The sequence below is a fragment of the Podarcis liolepis genome (genome assembly GCF_965112155.1).
Source record: "Podarcis liolepis genome assembly, chromosome: 1".
Lineage (NCBI taxonomy): Eukaryota > Metazoa > Chordata > Lepidosauria > Squamata > Lacertidae > Podarcis > Podarcis liolepis.
In genome coordinates, this window is record NC_139554.1 from 27597690 (window position 1) to 27618772 (window position 21083).

The following is a 21083-nucleotide window of genomic DNA, read 5'->3' on the forward strand; positions in this document are numbered from 1 at the left end:
ATGCCCTTCTTCTTTGCTGGGACTCTGCCCTCCAAACCCTCAGAGCTACTGTATGGGCGTTCAGTGACTCATAGGGTCATTAGGGTCTTGCTCATATATTATGAGTCGCTTCTGTGGTTGGATACTCCTCCATTAAGACTATTTTGGGCACAAAGAGCTGTTTTCATTTTGCAGATGAAATACCCAACCCTTCTTTCAGGCATGGCCTAACATGAAGATGAATCGTGGCACTCAGTCACACCTGTTGCTCACTTCAGCCCAAAAGCAAGGAGGAATACTGTCAGAATTCAGCCGTTAAAAGACCAAGAGTTTTGTTTTCCATGTTTAAACTCTCAGTCTTGATGAATTTTCATTTGGTTGTGGGAGGGGATATATTTGGCATGCTTTTTTTTATGGAATTGGAAAGGGAGTGGTGACAGGTAAACACGGTCACAGTGAGGAAAAACAAATCTACCTCCGCAGCGGGCCTGCTTCATCTTCTCTCCTTTCACAGGTTTTTCTTGGACACTGAAAGAAAAGAGAGCATTCTCCTCAGCTCCCTGAGCGTGTGAAACTCTTGATAAAGCCTTTTGCCTGTTCACGTCCTGCTCTCTTCAAATTTCGTTCAGGACTTTCTCAGCTAGGCTGCATTGGGAGAGGGAAATGCTCTGTTTAAAAATTACTCACATTACAGATGTTTCAGCAAGCCAAAAGAATGGTTCAATTGGTCAGGTGGGAAAAACAGCAAAATATTGAGGTCAGTCTATCCCTCCCTCTCTCAGGGGCAAACCCAAAAAGAGCACACGCTGCCTGCGACCTTAAATGTCTTGAAAAGAGTTTTCTGTAACTAGTATGCCTGTTTAAACAGCAAGTGTGAGCCATGGCTTCAAAAACGGCTTCTGGGGCTGAGCTCTGATTAACTCTTGACTCAAATTAAGTCCACCTGGCTAGAGTCCACCTCCTCCCACTCCCACTTATCCATCCTTATCCAGCTTCCTTGTCCCTGGCAGGGAACAAGCTGGCAAGTTGTGAAGTTTTCAGTAAATCACTCTTTACTCTCTTTTCCCATCAGAACGTTACACTGCCTTAAAGTATTGAGTACACACACAAAAAGTTCTCGGTAGAAATAGAAAGATTATTAAAAGTAGGGGCCAGGAGATCTGGGCCTCCTGAAAAACGGGGCTTCGGCTCGCTAGGAAACCTAACACTGCCCCTTTCCCTGTGACATGTTAGTTACCAGATTATTTTAAGAAGTGATACTGCAGAGTTATGGTATTTATTTTATGTAGTTCAGAGAACAATTACCTACCTCTCCAAGGAACGTACAGCAATTCATTGGTTTAATGCTGACCCCATTTGCTAGTTGGTTTTGCAAAACTCTCCCAGTGCTTTCTACTCTGCACTTTTAAACTCTTTAACACTGGATAGCTGGGCAGCATACACAAACAGGGCTGTGGTTTCAAATTCAGTTTATCAGTGGAAACCTCTGGTTACAAAGGGGGCTTCCTGCTTAAATTGTGCTATAAAAAACCATGCATTTGGTATTGGAATCTGGTTATGGAGGTTGTTAGGAAGGAGCTGGGGTTGCTCTTGTAAGAAGAAACCTAGATCCCTTATTTGGTATTGTGTGCTTGCCATAAGATCAGGATGGTACTTGAAGATGATTTGTTGTTCCATAAGGGTCTTCTTTGAAGACCAGCTTTATTTAAGTCCATGTAGTTATTGGAACTGGAATTTCAAGATCTAGATTTTTCCAAGTGGAAACTCTCAACTTCAGCAAAATAAATAGAGGTAAACATTCCCTTTTGAACACTTTGATACCCGGAGCAAATAGAGAGAAAAGATTGTGGCATAATCCAACTATTTTAATCTCCACTTAAATCTCTTTAGTCTAGGACAATATTCCCCAGCTTGGTGCATCTCCAGATGCTATAGACTCCAACTCCCATCATCCTCAGGCAGCATTGCCAGTGGTCAGGACTGATGGGAGTTGCAGCCCTAAAAACATTCAGAGAGCACTATATTTGGGGAAACTTTTGAATTTACTTAGTAGCCTTAATCTCCCTCAGTTTAAATGTTACCTGGTCAAAAGAGCCAAAGTCCCAATTCCAGAAAAAATAGGTTGCCTGATTTACACTTACACTTACTTACACAAATTCCATATGCAAGCAACAGTAGACCTCCTTCAGAATCGCACAGGGCCAGCCCAATCCATTTTGCCATTTGAGGCAAGACTAGTAATAATTGGTTTTTATCCCTGCCCAGCCAAAACATCTCTAGGAATTTCACAAGAAGTTACTGAATCTCCAATAAGATTGGCATAACATCTTTATTTCAAGGAAGTTACTTTGGAATAAAACATGCCCAAACCAGCCAGTTGTGTTTTATTCTGCAAAGGCTGCAGACTCGGGGAATAAACGAAATAATAGAAAAGTGCTTAAGCAAGCATACCCCAATATCCTTCCCTGTCCCTCAGAAATGTCCGCTTCCTTTTTTAAAAATGAAAGCTAAGATTATACCCAACCCCCAAATCCTACCCCTTCTACACATTTGTCAGGAGCTCACAAGCCTGAAATTTGCTCTCTTCTGCTGTAGTTCAGTAGCACTTTCCTGTATGTTTTCCACAGCAAATGGTATTCAGAGACACTAATCTTTACTAGTAGCCATTTATACCCTTGTACAATCAAATTGTGGATTTCTAATCTTTTTTTCCCTCCTTACAGCTGCTGTGTCAGGAATGAAATGAATTTTTTTAAAATGACAACTTTGCAACAAAGAGGGCTGTCTGCTGTCTACTGTCTGCCGGTGATGTGAAGATGAGTAGCGACTTGCAGCGAGCATGACATCACTAGCCAACGTCATTGCTTCCCAGCAATCAGAGTGGGTCTCCTTCAACGATGGGCTGCTGCTACCGGTTGCCTCCCAGGGTAGGCAAATTCCTTCCCTCTGATGAAATAGGCTGTTGCTGTATCTTGATATAAATAAGTTAGTCAAAGGAAACAAGGCAACTCTTTTACTCCAATCCAAAGTCCTCTGTGGGTTGTACTTAAACATAAGCGGTTTTGTTTTTTGTTTTTAACAAGTGCAGCCTCTTCTCCATTCATTCAGGATAGGCACAAACGGATGGGTCTTCCTCCCATGGGGTTTTGTGTTTTCCCAGTTGCATGTCGCACATGGGCCTACTAAAATGGAGGAGCTCCTTGCATGAATAGGAATTGCTTGTGCTCAGGGGTGGACCGTCCCATTTCACTGCCTGAGGTAAAACGGGAAGCTGTTCCACCACCCCGCCAAAGCCTTGCTTACTGGGGTCTCGCAGCAGCTTCTGGTGAGATATTGTGAGAGCTCACAAAAGCACTGTGAGATCTTGCCAGAGTTCCATGAGATTTTGCAAGATCTGGCTGGAAGTCACTGTGGCACAGCCCCACTAGCAACAGTATCCTCCCCATGGGATTCTGTGACCCAAGGCAGCAGCTTCAGTCTACCTCATGGGCAGGCCAGCCCTGCTTCAGCAGTAGTTGTGACTTTTACTAGCATGAGTCAGTATAGTGCAAATCCAGTGTGAAGTAATGGATAGAGCAGGGATGAAGAGCCTGTGATCCTATAGACGTTGCTGGACTCCAGCTCCCATCAGCCCCAGCCAGTTTGGCTGATTGTCAAGAATGATGGGAGCTGTAGTCCAGCAATATCTGGAAGGCCACAGGTCTCCCAACTCTGGGATAGAGTGTTTCGGACTCAGAACTAGGTTGAATTCCTTCTTCAACTCACAGGGAGAACTTGAGTAAAATGCTCTATTAACCTATCCTACCTTAAAGCGTAGTTATGGAGTTAAAATGGGGTCACCCTAAGCTCCTTGGAAAGACAGGCTAGATGAAAGTAGCTAAAGGATTCGATTACATGTGGGTAGCTATGTTCAGTTTTTATATACCACCTCAATGTGTTATAAGAAATTTGACCTAGGGAGGGTAAGTAGCCTTGTGCCGAGCTTCTCCTTCTCCTATGTAACATCTAGTTCAGGGATGAGGAGTCTGCAGCCCTCCAGATATTGCTGGTCTACAAGTCCCTCACTCCCAAGACCAACCAGTCCCAGAATGAGTAGTGGAAACTGTATTTAAGCTGTGTATTTGCCCACCCCACCTTCACATTGTTTCAGGCAGGGATGGATACTTGCTCAGTATAATGACACTGGGACACAGTATTGCATTACAAAGTCTCTTTAATGGTGGAAAGGAGAATGACTCAACATGGGCTGCCATGTTTCTTGTAATAGGTAGTTTCACTCAGAAGCATAAAGCTGTAACATTGCCCTATACACATTGAACATTTACAAATGATGAAAAAGGATGTTTAAAAATTCCTTCTTACTTCTACATTATATTGTGATTCTTCTTGCAGGCCAAGCTGGAGAACCTCTTGAAAGGTTTCTGTCCTCCTCTGATACTTCTTCTGAAGGCATCCAAAACCTGGATGGAGAATTTCAGACACTTGCACATGCAGAGCTGGGAGATGGAATGGACAAAACTGCTGCAGACTCTGTGTCCGTATGTTTGCTTGAAAACCACCCGTCTCCAAAGCCTGATCTGTCTTCATCATTCAGCACATGGGTCCAGTTTGAAGATGCACCCTGGCCTAGCACTTCACCAGAGAATGCACATGCAGGTTGGGATGTCACACTAAACCAAAGTCTATTACAGTAATGCTTGCAAATGATTCAGTCCCTGGCATTTTCAGGTAGGGCTGAGAGAGGCTCTTGTCTGAAACCCTCGAGAGCCACTTCTTGTGAATAACACCGAGCTGGAATGATCCTGTGATGGAGTAGCAAGAGACTGCATTGATGCAGCTTGCATGTGCTTAGATCGTTGACCTCAAGAATAATACCCAACCTGACACAGTTTGGGGGCTTCTGTGATATTTTATTGAGGCTTCTACATACCAGACCTCTTACAGCTTTGTTCTGCTGGGTAGTTAGTCCCTTTCTAAATTAATTAAGAAGCCATCCCCTAGGCCTTGCTCCCACGCATTCCACAGATATTTTGGCTTGTTTATTGTCAACATCGCAAGTGAATCACATACACACACACCACATGCACAGACTGTCTAAAATACTATCTGCTACTCCATATAAACCTACCTTTTTAACTGTTTCAGAGACTGTGTTGTTACTCCCTTCAAAGTTGAGATGTTGGCAACTGGAGAAAGGGCATTTTCAGTAGTGATACCCTTGTTGTGAGATTTTGCTCCTCCAGAGATACTTGACTGGTACATACTTTGCTAACTTTAGAGTACTGGGTAAATATATTATTATTATCCTGGATTTTTAAGGGATGATATGATTCTGATGATTTTTACTGATGATTTTAGGAACACAGGAAATATGAGTTCCTGTGTTAGCAACACAGGAAATATACTGAGTCAGATTATTTGCCCATCTAACTTACTGTTGTCTTCTCTGACTGGCAGTGGCTCAACACCTGCTACCTGATCCTTTTTTAGGTGATGTCAGGTTTTGATCCAGGGGCCTTCTGCAGGGGAAGTGTTCCACCACTGTGCTATTATTTTTATTTAAAAACCCTAGTTCTGTGATTATAATTCTTTTTTTAAATGCTAATTGTTGAATTTTTAAAGCTTTGTTGTTGGTTTCTTTGAAAGAATTTGCTAAAAGTGTTATTTTAGAAATAACACTTAATTTTCCCCCTCCAAAAAAAATGTTTAATTATGCAAAGGTATTGTGACACTAGTCCTGGCAAGGGTCACCAATGGCATGGGGAATAGCCATGTCAGTCATACAACTCATATGGTACCCTGATTGCTTATGCTACCAATGCAGCAAGGAACTCGGCCCTGTTTCAATTCTCTCTCATATTGACAATTCAATCAGATAAACTGCTGGGCAAAGCTGCACCCTGGAATGTAGCGAGGTATGAAAAGTAGAGCTAGAAAAGGCCTATTGTGACATCTGGATCACACTCCTCTCAAGGACTTTGTCTGATTCTAAGTGGCTCAAGTAACTAGGACTTTATCTCACATTCTTGGGGAGGCATTTTCACAGCAGAACAAACTTCACTTAATGCCGATTGTGCTATCCGCTCTGAAACTGGCAAGTCTTGAGTAAGAGAATCTTACAGCTGGGGAAGAAGGAAAGCAATAACTGAAAATGATGAGAGCTTGATGGCATGCTAAAATTGGAACAAATTGTACTATCTTCGCTGCTGGAGGAAAAGTTTGCTATAAGCTCAGGTAGCTGAAGACTGAGGATGTATGTAATATAACTGGAACAAATTTGGAGAGAGAATTCTCAAGCAAGCTATTCTAGATCTCATCCACATCATACATGTAAAGCATTGCTTTGAAGAGTAATAATGAATCCTGGGAACCGTGGTGCTAACCTCATAGAGCTGTAATTCCCAACACCCTTAACAAATCACAGTTTCCAGGATTCTCCATGACTGTTAAAGTGGTATAATAGTTCTTTAAATGTATGGTGTGAGTAGAGCTTGCTTCTAAAGACTATGAAGGTACGTTCTTCTAACTGTGATTTTGGACATTTCAGATTATAGATGCTATTTGCGCTTGAGGCTTATAAGGAAACATATCTCTGTTCAGACATTCTAAAATAGTGTGTACAGAGAGGAGATGAGGATCCCAGCTCTCCTCGCATCCCATGATGTCAGGGGTTTAGGAGCAGAGGCACGGGCAAGGGAGGAAACAGAGAGCGAAGGGGAGGAGGCAGAAGAAAAGATGAGTGATGACGACGACCCGAGATCTCCTAGTCTTTCCAGTGAATCAGAGGATTCACAGAAAGGAGCACCAGTGGCCAGGGCAAGGGGGGAGTCTAGGGGGGCACCCCAGGAAGATAGAGCCAGAGGGGACTCAGGGGGGAGCAGCTGGAAATCGGGACCAGCGTCACCGCCAGGAAGCAGGGAAGAGGAAAGGAGCCAGGGGGGAAGCGCAGGCAGCTCACCACAGGAGGGAGGGCATGAGTCAGGAGTGGCCACACCTCCATCGGGGAGCGAAGAAACGGTTAAGAGGAAAGTGGAAGGTTGGGCGCGCGCGCCAAGTTCAAATGCAGAGGAAGGCGGCGCAGTAAGCAGCCCCGAAAGGGAACCAGGTCCTAAAGCCCGGCGCAAGGAGGCAGGAGGGTCCGGGTCAGCGTCAGAAGAATCCCGGAAGGAAGAAGCCCCGGGGGGTAGAGGGACCCAGAGGAGGACAGTCAGGCGGAAAAGGTGGAGCAAGGCTAGGATATTAAGTTGGTGCACACGGGGCGGAGACTCAGACGGAGCTTCGCCGATCTAGCTACTAGACGTAGAGTTGCGCGCAGCAGCGTGAGAATGGAAACTGTAATTCAATAAAGACTTTTACTTAATGATCGCTGGCTAGCGTGATCCTCTGTGAGCTAGGATCTTCAAGCAGCTCTGACAGTAAGCTCCGTCTCACGATTGTGGGCATCTACAGCCTCGAGGAGGGGAGAGAAACAGGTGCCTACTAGCGAGCTCACGAACGGCAGACGACATGACGGCTGAGCAGCAGATAGAGGAACTCAGAAAAGCAGTGGCACAACTGAATGCCGAGGCTCTCGCATCCAGGAAGAGAGAGGAGGAAGCAGCTGCCGCCTGCAGGGATCTCCAGGTCAGGTTAGACGTGCTGACAAAGCAGACACCCCGGCAGGAGGGAATTGGGTTGGCGAGACGGACAGGCGGGCTGGTCTCTCACTTCGATGGGAACCTGCAACAGTATCCCAACTTTAGAGCCGACGTACTGTGCGCACTGCAACTGCTGCATAAAGACTTTAGAGATGAGCAAGAGAGAGTGGGATTCATCATGTCCCATTTGCATGGGGATGCTAGAGCATGGCTACGCAATTTATGGAGAGATAAGGATCCGGCGCTCCAGAATGCAGATGCCTTTATTAAAGCGATGGATGGGTGTTTTTTATCAAGTATTGACGTGGATCTTGCACGGAAGGAGGTGCATGGGCTGAGACAAGGGAGGGCCAGCGTCAGGCAGTATCATGCCCGCTTTTTCGCCTTGGTCAGTGCCCTGGAATGGGACAGAGATTCGGCTCCTGTAAGAGACCTCTTTTGGGAGGGGCTGCACAACTCGATTAAAGATGAGATCGCGAGGGGGGAGAGACCCCGAACCACCCAGGAGGTCGTTCAGAGGGCACTGGCAGTGGGGGTGAGGCTGGAAGGACGTCCGTGGAGCAGGGACAAAGGGCGTGGAGGGCGCGAACCAGCCAGGGGCCCCTCCTTCCTTCCCAGAGAAGCAGCGCGGGCGCAATCCATGCCTCCGCCAGGAGGAGGAGCCGAACCTATGGAGGTTGGAGGTGCAAGGGCTCAGTCAGCAACCAGAGCCCTAGCACCGGCAGCAGTGAAAGCGAAGCCTCCTAGAGGGAACAGGAAGTGTTACGTCTGTGAGGAGCCAGGGCATATGGCAAAAGAGTGTCCCCAGAGGCTCCACAAGCTTACTGCAGCCTCGGCAATGGTGACTGCAGCAACGCAGCAAGGGGGACCACAGCAGGGAAACGACGCAGTCTGGCTGGAGGAAGAGGCCCTGGGGCCCAGCCAGACGTGTTAGTGACGCAGTCCCCAGAGGTTTTACAGCCCGTGAACCCCCTCCCGCCCAAACCAGTGGTGAGGCTCACCGCATCTCTCCAGCTGCCCAATGGAATCACCACTGACGTGCCCATCACAGTTGACTCGGGCAGCAACGCGGACTTTATAGGGCAGGACTTTGTCGACAAGCACGCTATACAGTTGCTGCCGGCCACACTGCCCCTGCAGGTTGTCACGGTGGATGGCAGGGAGTTGCTAGGGGGGCAAGTGGTGAAGCAGACGCCGCCCATGGCGATGCGACTTGGAAATCACAAAGAAATCATCAGCTTCAATGTCACTCAACTATCGGATACGCCCATTGTATTGGGAATGAGTTGGCTGGACAAGCACAGCCCAACGCTGGCTTGGTACCAGAGGCAGCTGATCTTCGGCTCTTCCTTTTGTGCTGAACACTGCATCGTGCCCCGGCAGGAAGGAGAGGAAGAGGAGTCACAGCTGCTGCTAGGCACGCTGCAAGCGATTCCCCACAAGTACGCAGAATTTTTGGAAGTTTTCTGCGAGAAGGAGGCAGACAGGCTACCCCCTCACAGACCATATGACTGCAAGATTGACCTGCTGCCGGGGGTGGCGCTGCCTAAGGGGAAACTGTATTCCATGTCAGAGGACGAGCTGCAGGAACTCAAACAGTTCATAGATCATAATTTGGAGCGCGGTTTCATCCGAGAGTCCAAGGCAGCGGGGGGCAGTCCAGTATTCTTTGTTAAAAAGCGAGACACGCCCCAAAAAAGACTGGTCGTGGACTATCGCATTTTAAACAATGGGACCAAGCCGTCGGACTTCCCCATGCCCCGAATCGACGACCTCCTGGCGAAGGTGCGGAAGGGAAAAGTGTTCACCAAGTTAGACCTGCGAGGGGCGTACAACCTCATTCGTATGCGGGAGGGAGATGAGTGGAAGACGGCCATGTTCACGCCACTGGGTACCTACGAATACAGAGTTATGCCCTTTGGATTGCAAAATGGCTCCCACGTTTTTCAAGCTTTCATGCATCACGTGTTGGCGGGACTTCTCTACAAGACGTGCGTCTGTTTCTTAGATGACATCCTGATCTTTTCGGAATCGCAGCAGGAGCATGACAGACACGTCAAGGAAGTGCTGACCAGACTAAAGCAACATAGGCTCTACGCCAAGCTGGAGAAGTGCCAATTTGACGTGACGGAGGTGGATTTTCTGGGCTACAAGTTGTCTGACAAGGGGCTCGCCATGGACAGCGCCAAGGTTCGCGCGGTATTGGATTGGAAGAGTCCACGCAACCGGAAGGAGGTCCAGAGGTTTGTCGGCTTTGCGAACTTCTATCGCAAGTTTATCAAGGGCTTCGCTATGCAGACAGCGGCCATCACAGACACGCTTAGCTCCAAGAAAAAGAAGTTCGTTTGGACAGAGGAGGCGGAGCAGTCCTTTCAGGCACTCAAGCGTCTCTTCGCGTCGGAAGAGCAGCTGCTTCACGTCAACCCCAGCAGGCCGATGAGGGTGGAGACAGACGCCTCGGACAGAGCCGTGGGGGCGGTCCTGCTGCAAAAGGACCAGCAGGGGGTGTGGCGACCGGCAGCGTTTTACTCCAGGAAGCTCAGCAAGTCCGAGCAGAACTACACCATCTGGGACAGGGAGTTGCTGGCCATTCATGCAGCGTTCAAAGCGTGGAGGCACTTCCTGATCGGCGCCAAGCACACGGTGCAGGTTTGCACGGACCACAAGAATCTGGAGCACTGGCGCACGGCACAGTTCCTAAACCAGAGGCAGATACGTTGGGCTGAGTTTTTTGCGAACTTCGACTTCCGCATAGAGTATGTCCCGGGGGACACTAACATCATGGCGGACGCCCTCTCCCGTAAGCCACAGTATCTGGAGGACGCAACGCCAGCGGCCGCCATGCACATCTTCGCACCAACAGTATGGGCGTGCGCCGCGGCCACCGTGGACCTGGAGGCGGTGCGACGAGCGTTGCAGGATGACTCCTTCGCGCAAGCAAAGATGGCAGAGGTGCAAAGGGGCACGGCTGCGGCCGACGGTTTCCAGCTACGAGATGGATTGCTCATCCGTAAAGGGGCCATCTACGTGCCGGGAGACGACCTTCGCGCCAAGGTGCTGCAGCAGCTGCACGACGCGCCCACGGCCGGGCACTTTGGCAAGGAGAAGACGGTGGAATTAGTAGCCAGGGATTTCTGGTGGCCTGGAATGAGAGGGGAGGTCGCAGACTACGTGGCGAGGTGTGACACCTGCCAGAGGGCCAAACCAGTGCACAAACCGCCGGCCGGACTGTTGGAACCGCTGCAAACTCCGGTCGAACCTTGGGAAAGGGTGGCCCTGGACTTTGTCACGGATCTGCCCAGCTCGAGGGGCAAGACGGCAGTGCTGGTGGTGGTAGACCTGTTTTCCAAGATGGCGCATTTCATTCCGTGTGCTAAGGTGGCCACGGCGGAGCAAACCGCCAAACTGTTCATAGACCACGTGTTCAAGGTTCACGGTCTGCCACGGTCTATTCTGTCCGACCGGGGGCGGCAGTTCATCTCGAATTTCTGGCAGAAGCTGATGGGCTTCCTGAACGTCAAGATCAACCTGGCGTCGGCGAGACACCCGCAGACCAACGGGCAAGCGGAGCGGGTCAATGCCATCATGCAGCAGTACCTGAGATGTTATGCAAATCAACAGCCTGCGACGTGGGTGGATTACCTGCCGCTTGCCGAGTTCGCCTACAACAACACGAAGCACGTGTCCACGGGGGTCACGCCGTTCTTCGCCAACAACGGGAGGCACCCCAGAACCTTCCCGGAACTGGAAAGAATGGGAGAGGGGGAGCCGCAGACAGCAGATGCGTTCGCGTCGGAGCTGCAGGAAGTCCACGATCAGCTGAGGCGCCACCTGGAGCTGGCCAAGCACGCATACAAGGTACAAGCGGACAAGCACAGAAGGGTTGGCGAAGAGCTCCACGTGGGAGACTGGGTTTGGTTAGCAGCCCACGCAGTGCCGGCCAGGTCGTTGGCCAAGAAGAAACTAGGGCATAAACAACTGGGGCCCTACCAAGTCGAAGAGCAGGTCAACCCGGTAGCGTTCAGACTGGCACTTCCGGAGGGTTCCAGAATGCATCCGGTATTCCACAGATCGGTGCTCACTCCCTACAAGGCACCGCACAGGTTCCAGGAACCCGGAACGGCACCGAGTCCGGTCAGAGACAGAACAGGGCACGCGGGAGTGGCACAGAAGGAGCGCATCAACGAAGTCACGGAGATTTTGGACTCCAGATGGGGGGAAGAGGGGGTAGAATACTTTCCCGCCAAGGAGGGCACCCCGGCCAGTGCGAACAGCTGGGTGCCGGGCTACGCCTTGGACGAACCTCTCCTCAAAGACGAGTTTCATGCCCTCTTCCCCCATAGACCTATGCCAGCAGACTTTTTCGACGACTGGCTTTTCACGCCCACGCTTTCGGCCAGCACTTTCCGGGGGTTCGACTCGGACGAGGACCCGACACAAGACGTCCGTTCCCCGGAGGGGTCACCCTCGGGATCTGCATCAGAACCCTCGTATTGGTGGGACGATAGACCAGAGGAGCAGTTCCGCAGACGGTGGCTGGAAGGCCCAGGACGAGCAACACCGCCAGAAGGAAGTGAGGGAGAGACGGACATGGACGTTTTCGGGGACGACCCTGGTTTCGAGCACGGCGGCACAGAGATGGAAGCGGAGGTGACCGTTGTCGACGAGAGCAGGGAGGAAGACCCGCGAGACTTCAGATGGAGACCCGCCACGGGAAGCGACCGATATCCGACGTTCGTCCCTTTGCAACAGCAGCCCCCAGCTCCAGCACCGGAAGGAGGGGAGGGGGGAATGGGGGGCTTCGAGGGGGGGATGGATGTCAGGGGTTTAGGAGCAGAGGCACGGGCAAGGGAGGAAACAGAGAGCGAAGGGGAGGAGGCAGAAGAAAAGATGAGTGATGACGACGACCCGAGATCTCCTAGTCTTTCCAGTGAATCAGAGGATTCACAGAAAGGAGCACCAGTGGCCAGGGCAAGGGGGGAGTCTAGGGGGGCACCCCAGGAAGATAGAGCCAGAGGGGACTCAGGGGGGAGCAGCTGGAAATCGGGACCAGCGTCACCGCCAGGAAGCAGGGAAGAGGAAAGGAGCCAGGGGGGAAGCGCAGGCAGCTCACCACAGGAGGGAGGGCATGAGTCAGGAGTGGCCACACCTCCATCGGGGAGCGAAGAAACGGTTAAGAGGAAAGTGGAAGGTTGGGCGCGCGCGCCAAGTTCAAATGCAGAGGAAGGCGGCGCAGTAAGCAGCCCCGAAAGGGAACCAGGTCCTAAAGCCCGGCGCAAGGAGGCAGGAGGGTCCGGGTCAGCGTCAGAAGAATCCCGGAAGGAAGAAGCCCCGGGGGGTAGAGGGACCCAGAGGAGGACAGTCAGGCGGAAAAGGTGGAGCAAGGCTAGGATATTAAGTTGGTGCACACGGGGCGGAGACTCAGACGGAGCTTCGCCGATCTAGCTACTAGACGTAGAGTTGCGCGCAGCAGCGTGAGAATGGAAACTGTAATTCAATAAAGACTTTTACTTAATGATCGCTGGCTAGCGTGATCCTCTGTGAGCTAGGATCTTCAAGCAGCTCTGACACATGTATTAATAGTCTCTTTGCAGAGCAGGCAGGTATGCGGTTTTCATAGGTTTTAGTATACACATGTATAGGAAATGGGTTCCCTCAGTTCCTGCTTTCTGTAAACACACATTTAGGTATTTGCACTGCTTATATAGAACCAGCCACTGTAACTTAGGGTGATATTCAACACTGCACTACTATTCTGTCAATGCAAATATTTTTGCTTGCTGGATGGAATGTTCTCTCCCATCTTCTCCCCACAGGCTGATCTCCCCAGAGCAGATTTGGGGGGAAAGCATGGAGGTGGGGGGGGGGGAAAAGCCCTGTTACACTAGCGGAAGTCCTCTTCCAGGACTTCCATTAGCCTACCAGGTTAGTTGAATCTGGCCCACAGTGTTCTCCAATGTGACCCTTTTCTGCTGGCACCAATTCCCTTAAAAGACTCTTAAAACTTCCTGGTAGCCTAGCATTAGGTGTGAGATTGTCACCAGTACTGGAGATGGACCAAACTGTTAACTAAGACTGTTTATCAAAGGGCTAATTGTATACATAAGGAAAAGCTGATACATTGAGATCTACACGTGCTTGATGATGGTTTCCAAGGACTCAAGAGATGCTGTTGCTGAGACCTGCCTCTAAAAGGCTTTTACCTCAGACCAATTTCCCTGACATTCCTCCCCAGCCAAATTCACTCAAAACCCAGTTAACTACTGGGTACAATCTGCCTCTGACCCCAAAGCTCCTCTGGTTGTACTTCTGGCTTCTGGGACATTTCCCCTATTTTAAAAAACCTGGATGTGTCCTCTTCCGTTAAAACCTTTACACAGTGCAGCCTATTCGCCTAACTCAGCCACCAACTGCCTTCTTCTCATCACAGCCACCAAAGCATTGTTAACACACTGGGGGGAAATATACCATAATATTCAGGATTTCGCTGTCCACTTTCGCTTCAACTTTCTCTGTTCTTCGCCTCACACCTTCCTCATCAACTGTCGTTCCTGACTGACAGAAAAACTGCCCATTCTTCACTGACTAGAGCCTCCAACCAATCAGAGCCTCAGACTCATCGAATTTACTTGATCCCGGGCCCGTCTATAAATATTAAAAGCAATTATCTCTTTCCCCTTTCGGAACTTGTCTCCAAGCAGCTACTGCTAAACAGTCTTGCACCACAGTAAAAAGCACAAGGCCTTGGACTTTGACATTTACGCTCTGACATTAACAGAGGTTGCAGAAATCTTTTTTCGAAGCACAAAATGCGTGGACAGACATACACAGCATTCCTCAGTCTACAACATGGTAGCAAGTGTTTTGGTTTTATATTAGAAGGCTTATAGCAAATGAGGAGCATTGATAGCATCAAATAACCAGCTAGCTTGCAGAATACTCAGGCAGCATTTCCTCGCTTGAGGGAAACTTGATATAAGATGTTCTGCACCATCCAATTCCCTCTTTTGTCATGACTCACCTTTCCAGAACCCTTTTTAGGCTGCCTAGTTCCACAAATTTCTTTCTTTCTTTCTTTTTTAAAGCCTTCTCTCCAAAAACATTCTGCTGGACGTGTCCCTCTTCGGGATCTTCTGAGAGAAGGCCTCTCACGTCAGACAACAGTTGGACAACTACTTCTGAGAACACCAGCAGCCCCAGTTTCACACCTTCCTATACTGACCTGCAGTCCATAAACACTGAAGACCTGACCAGTGGCAGAGCATCTGCAGCAGACTCAACCGGTAAGCCAGCTTTGTGCTTCCTTCCCCTTTCATTGGTCACATTTCCCTAAACAAACTGTTAACATTGGAATCTAAATTTGCAATGAATCCTGGATCAGCCTATTACAAATGCAGTATCATGATACGAGCTTCAGAAGATGGCTCAATCAACTATTAGTTACCTTATTCTTGGTGCTCTTGCTGAACCCAGGACTGGCCTACCTGTTTTATTAAGTCTTTTAAAGAACAGTTTAACCAAACAAACATAAAACAAGAATAAAAAGTGAAATAAATAAAAGGTATACTATATCATTATATGAGTTAACAATTACAATCCCGTTTATACTTCTCTGATGTGCAGGCTTTATTATTATCCAGATGCATATATGCTTATTTTTAACCTACTATATTTTGTGTAAAAGTATTCCAGATGTGTTTATATGTGTCCATGCAAAGTCTACATCTCTAATCAGTCTGTTCATAAGTTGCAAGTGTAGTCATATCTTCAGTCCACTGATTAAATGGAGCCGTACACTTATCTTTCTGGTGCATCGGTATCAGTCTTTTGGCCCTAGTAAGGGATGGCCCATCCATGAGATGGACTGAGGCAGCCACCTCAGAATCCCACAGGGCAGTGCCCCTGTGTGAGCCCCGCCCACCCCACCACCACAGGAGAAGCTGAGAGAAGCAGTGGTGGCTTCCAGTGAGATGTCTCCGGAAGCCACCACTGCATGACCCTGGTAAGTGAGGATTTGGCAAATAGGAGGCAGTGAGGTGGCACCTTCCCATTTTGCCTCAGGGCCACCCCGGCTGTGCCAGTTGTCAAAGAAGACCACTCGTGAGACTTATGAGAATGTTTTACAAATCAATTTAATCTGTAGTTAAAATATTCTAGTTCCTTCAGCACATTCACCTTTCCTTCACTGACAAGGAGAAACTTCTAACCCCCCCCCCCGGGGGGGCAATAATCTTTTTTTAAGAGCTAAAGAAGACCTGATAACGTTTATGTCTTTAGCCCTGATCTTCCTGCTGTGCCCTTTCCTAGGCCAGATGAGGACTGTGGTCCTGGGGGGACATTAACCTTTCCCCCCTCCCATGATGGCTGCTTATTGTGGGAGGGGAAAAACATGTACCCCAGGGCTAAAGGCATTATATAACTTCTCATATACTTTGGCCCTAAGACAAAGGAAAAAGCAGAGAGTGAATCAAGACAACCTGTGGAGATATGTGATGAGATCTTTTGACTTTTTTAAAAAAACAACTTTTACTCAGCTGTTGTGGGGGGCAGACTTTTGGTCAGAGCAGCAGATCTGAGGGGGGAGTTGTATAACCCTTTCTGTCTGTGCCATTTTTGTAATCTAAATCCCTTCCCCCTCCTCAGCTGATATGAGCCTTACTTGGGCAATGGGGTGGAATACAGCTAGATTACCTGCTTCCTCCGTAGATTTTGCTCCTGTAGGATAAATAGTAGCTGGGGAATGGCTGGTCTGATTAAAATCTGAGTCCTCCACAGCTACTTTAAAGCTACATCTGTTTTGGTCAAGAGAGAGAAACAAATTGGCAGACCTGCGTGATAAAAAATAATCAGAAGTAGATTCTGCCTTGCTGGAATGTTAAGCTGTGCCCCTGATATGCCCAGAGGTGGAAAGCACAAATATTTACACTAAAGCACATGAAGCCTGTGTTTGATCAAATTAAAGCTGGACGTGGTCTGTGGCTAATTCATGTGCAATTCATATGTGGCCTACTTCAGGGCAGTGAGGTGAACTTTTGACAAGCTTCAAGGATAGCTGTCCTAGGTTTAGACCTTCACCTTTCCTAGGTAAAATTTACACAGTCACATACCAAGCAACCAGTGCTATCTGAATATTGTGGGAAGGATTTGCAAATAGATAAAAGTGTCTTTGCAGGATTTATCATGCTTACTTTGGGTCTCGGCTCTGCCATGCAATGTGGAAAGTCAAATATCTTTGCAATGGGCAGGAGTTCAGTTTGAAGTCGGGCACAGTTGTGTCAGACTTTGTATGGAAATTCTTGGTCTTCTGCTTCTGATTGAGGGGGAAAGAACAACAGAGCACCGAATTGTTCAGGTCCACAACTGCAAGATACCGAGCACCCTGGGAAGTGGGTTTAAATCCCCAGGAACTTCCTTTCAGTTTTACTAACAAGGAATTGGAAAATGTGAGCAACAGCCACTGAAAAAGTAGCCTGACTTCTAAAGGGTATATGACTTCAGTGGCTCAAAAATGACTAAGAGTAAGCCAGGACTGCGCAAAGCTCTGCACTATGCAGGGCAGAAATGTATGTTTGAAGAGTTTTAGGGCATCACAGTGAGCTGATTTCTCATGGTGAATTAAATACACGACTGAGAATCTTGCACTCTCTTGATGTGATCTTTCAAGTGGCTGGAGATCAAATTGGTGAGGTTTTAGCAGTAGCACTAACAGCTATTACTTGTAACTCGTTTCATATGCTCGAGTTATTGGAGTGGGTGCATTGCCAACTATAAACACAAAGGTGGCATTTCCCATCATAATCAAGTAGTGCTTGATCCTGCTCTATCCTCAGGAATGGGCAGGACCACACATTGAGGGGGGGGGAGGGGGGTTCTCATACTGAAATAAGAGATTCTGCTTCTTTGCAATATAATGTGGTTGCTTCAAAAGCATGGGAAAGGATGAGGAGATTGTACCGGTAAGAAGCACAAGAATGTGGTTTAGCGATGATGAGAGGTTTAGAGGATCGGTTTTAGGCCTAGCTGTTCTTAAGCTAATTGGAAGCAGATTTAGTGTAAAAGGAGAAGGGAAAGTCAGGGGGAAATCTTGTAGGCTCAGATGTTGGCTTCTCCTCTTGCTGATTTCTTCCTAGGTGCTCAGACAGGGTCTGTTGCAGTGTTTTTCCACTTGGGGAAAAAATGTCGCTAAGATGGAGTATCAGTGTGTCTGGTGCATCATTTTAGAAGCCCAGAATCCAAGCTGGCCATGAGTGATGGGTATAATAATGCATTAGGGATGTCCAATTTAATTCTTGCTCCGTATGCTAGTTTGTATCAAATATGAATCATTCTAACTTACCTGTTTGGAGAGGAGAAAGCCCTAATATATAAATCTTTGTATTTATATGTCAAACCCAAAGTTTTTGATCTTATTATTGAAATCAAATTACCTCTTTTCTTTCATGTTAAAAAACAGCCAAGGGACCATGCCGTGTTCACACTTTTAGATCTTTTAAGCTCCCTGTTTTGCTGGATTTTAACCTATTTTTTAATTGTCCATTCCTGTAGGTGGTCTTTCTCTAATGTTGCTCATGCATAACCTCCTTGCAAATATAAGAGGAACAGTTTGTTTTTCTCTCTGAGGGCAACTACTGGACCTATCAATGGCTTGATTTATTATAGGGCATCTTCCTATACTCCAATTTCCCTAGGAGTTTGCTTCTGTCATGAGAAAAAGGAGACAAGAGAGAACTGAAATCAAGGATAGGAGGAAATGCCCTTTTTGCTGTAGATCCACGAAAGCAGGGAAACAGGGCTGTTACGACCCAGAAGAGTGCGTATGGAACTCCTATCCAGTTGGAAGGCTTCAGAGCCTGTTGGAATTGGAAAGAAGTAGGAGACTCCTCACTCTTTCCCAATCATCTTACGCGCATTGAATGGCTGGATCTGCTGCTTCCAGTGGAGAGATTTGAGTTCTAGTTCAGTGGCAATAACTTGGTTCCCTATGACTTTTATTTTAAATCCTTTGGGCAGTTCTTACCTCAGACTCCAACACTTTGCTGTTTTTTTTGTTTTTTAAAAACTTGATAGCAGATTGGTGTTATGTAGTGTAGTTTCACCCTGGGCCAACAGGGGGATACTGTATATAGTTTTCACTCAGGTCTGTAGATAGTTTTCACTCAGGTCCGCGGCAGTTATTTTAGGCGGGAACTCTGGGCTGTTGTGGTTACAATGTTGACAGCCGGCTGCCTATAAATACAGGCCGGCTGAGCTGTTCGGAGTTAGTTCTACTCCAGCTTACCAAAATAAAGAGCTACTTGAAGAAATCGCTGTGCCGGCTGCTATGTCAACCCACGACTTAATACTGGCGACGAAGGTGGGATGGATGGACATCAGAGCACAGCCAGATGCGGCCAGCCTCTGAACTGAGCTGAATCACTGAGCTGAATCACAGAGCGAAATCACTGAGCGAAATCACTGGGCAGAACCAATTCAGAGCTGACTGTTCTGGCTAGAGCACTGTGTTCCATCCATCGCCCTTCACGCCGGCATCGGAATCATGGCTTCACTTGTGCCTCTACCGCCGTTTGCGCCAGCCTCTGAATCATGGGACTCCTACCTCGCTCGGTTCGACTGCTACCTCCAAGCCAACGAGCTGACAGCAGTATCAAAGGATCGGAAGCGGGGCCTATTCCTCAGCCTCTGTGGGCCTGAGGTGTTTGAGACGGCCCGAGCGTTGGTGGTGCCTGAAGCAGTCCAGGCAACACCATGGGACACGATCCAAGAGAAGCTCCGCAACCACTACGCACCAAAGCCGTCCAAGATTGCTGCCCGCCATGCGTTCTACCACCGGAACCAGGCAGAGGGGGAGTCAATCAACAACTACACCACCGCCCTGCGACAGGCTGCAATGCACTGTGAGTTCCGAGACTTAGACGATGCCCTGATGGATCGAATCGTCTGCGGGGTCCGGGACATCCATCTGCAACGGCGTCTCCTAGCCAAGCCAGACCTCACGCTACAGAAAGCCATTGAGGAGGCTGTGGCCTCAGAAGCTGCTGAACGCTCCGCCCAGGAGATCCGCAAGTCCAGCAGCCCGCGTCTTGCTAGGGAGCCAGTTCCGGTGCATCATGAAGAGGCCAGCAGTGAGGAGGCATCCTCCAGTGAAGACGATGACGTGCACCAGACAAAGTGGGAGCGCAGGAAGTTCCAACAGAAGTCCAAGGGCCAACCGGAATGTGCTGGCTGTGGAGGCAACCATTCCCGTGCCAAGTGTCGATTCAGAGACGCCATCTGTAGGAAGTGTTCCAGAAGGGGCCACATCGCTAAGGTCTGCCGATCGGCTCCGTCTGACACCCCCCCTTCATCGACTCGCAAGTCCAAGTCTTCACTCCAGTCTGCCAAGGAAAGTTGTTTCGCTCTCACCAACTGCCGCTGCCCGTCTGGAACCACGATTGGCCAAACCGACTCGCCTACGCGACGCAAGCTGAACGTCACGGTGCTCATTGAAGGAGCTCCATGTGACATGGAGATCGACACCGGGTCTGCCCTGTCCATCGTGTCATGGAGCACCATCAAAAGACTGGTACCCAGAGTGTCCAAAAGGCAACTCGACTCTCACCGCATACACCTGAGAGACTACCAGGGAAACGACATTCCCGTGGTAGGCGTTGGCCGGTTCCGGATCGCCTTCAAGGATTTTTCGGGCCTGCTCCGGTTGGTGGTGGTCGAAGGTCAGCGGCCAAGCCTCCTAGGGCTAGACTGGTTTGATGCCCTCGGCCTGGAAGTCACCGGCATCAACTGCATCTCTAACGCAGAGACTGAGGGTCTGGTCAAAGACTTTGCCGAGGTTTTTGACGGCACCTTGGGCCAATATACAGGTACGCCCATCTCCTTTAGCCTTGATCCACAAGTCGCCCCCATCAAGCTAAAGCCACGCCGGGTTCCCTTTGCTCTCAAGGCTAAGGTGGACGAACAACTGGACAAACTGATCGCCCAAGGAGTTTTGGAGCCGGTTGACCACGCAAAGTGGGAAACCCCCATCGTCACGCCTGTCAAGCCAGATGGGTCGGTGAGAATCTGCGCTGACTACAAGTGCACGATCAACAAGGCACTTCAGCAGCACGCTTATCCGGTTCCTGTTGTCCAACACCTGCTGCATTCCCTGGGTGAGGGTAAGGTCTTCGCTAAGCTGGACCTTGCCCAAGCCTATCAACAACTGCCAGTCGATGATGCCACTGCTGAAGCCCAGACGATCGTCACCCACCGGGGGGCTTTCCGTTGCCGCCGGTTGCAGTTCGGGGTGAGTGTGGCTCCTGGCATCTTCCAAAGCCTTATGGAGCGTCTCCTGCAAGGGCTTCCGGGCGTGGTACCATATTTTGATGACGTCTTGGTGTCTGCAGACTCACACCAGCAGCTGTTCGAGCGCCTCCGTGCCGTGCTGACCAGGTTCCAGGAGGCTGGGCTCAAGGTAAAGAGGGAGAAGTGCCA

At 49.0% G+C, this 21083-nt stretch overlaps 1 protein-coding gene across 4 annotated transcripts in view; it reads left to right on the forward strand.

The window, feature by feature from the left end:
- Nucleotides 1–21083, forward strand: part of STON2 (stonin 2) — a 99601-nt gene that overhangs the window by 13668 nt on the left and 64850 nt on the right. For 2 of the 4 annotated variants that reach the window (XR_014525736.1, XM_083501620.1), the window contains exons 2-4: nt 2703–2906; nt 4372–4635; nt 14702–14899. Coding sequence is in view for 2 of the 4 variants with exons in the window: in XM_083501620.1 (XP_083357746.1) it covers nt 2819–2906; nt 4372–4635; nt 14702–14899 (550 nt within the window). In the remaining 2 variants the exon portion in view is untranslated. The remainder of the gene's footprint in view (nt 1–2702; nt 2907–4371; nt 4636–14701; nt 14900–21083) is intronic. The other 2 variants (XR_014525737.1, XM_083501621.1) reach the window with 1 other exon arrangement.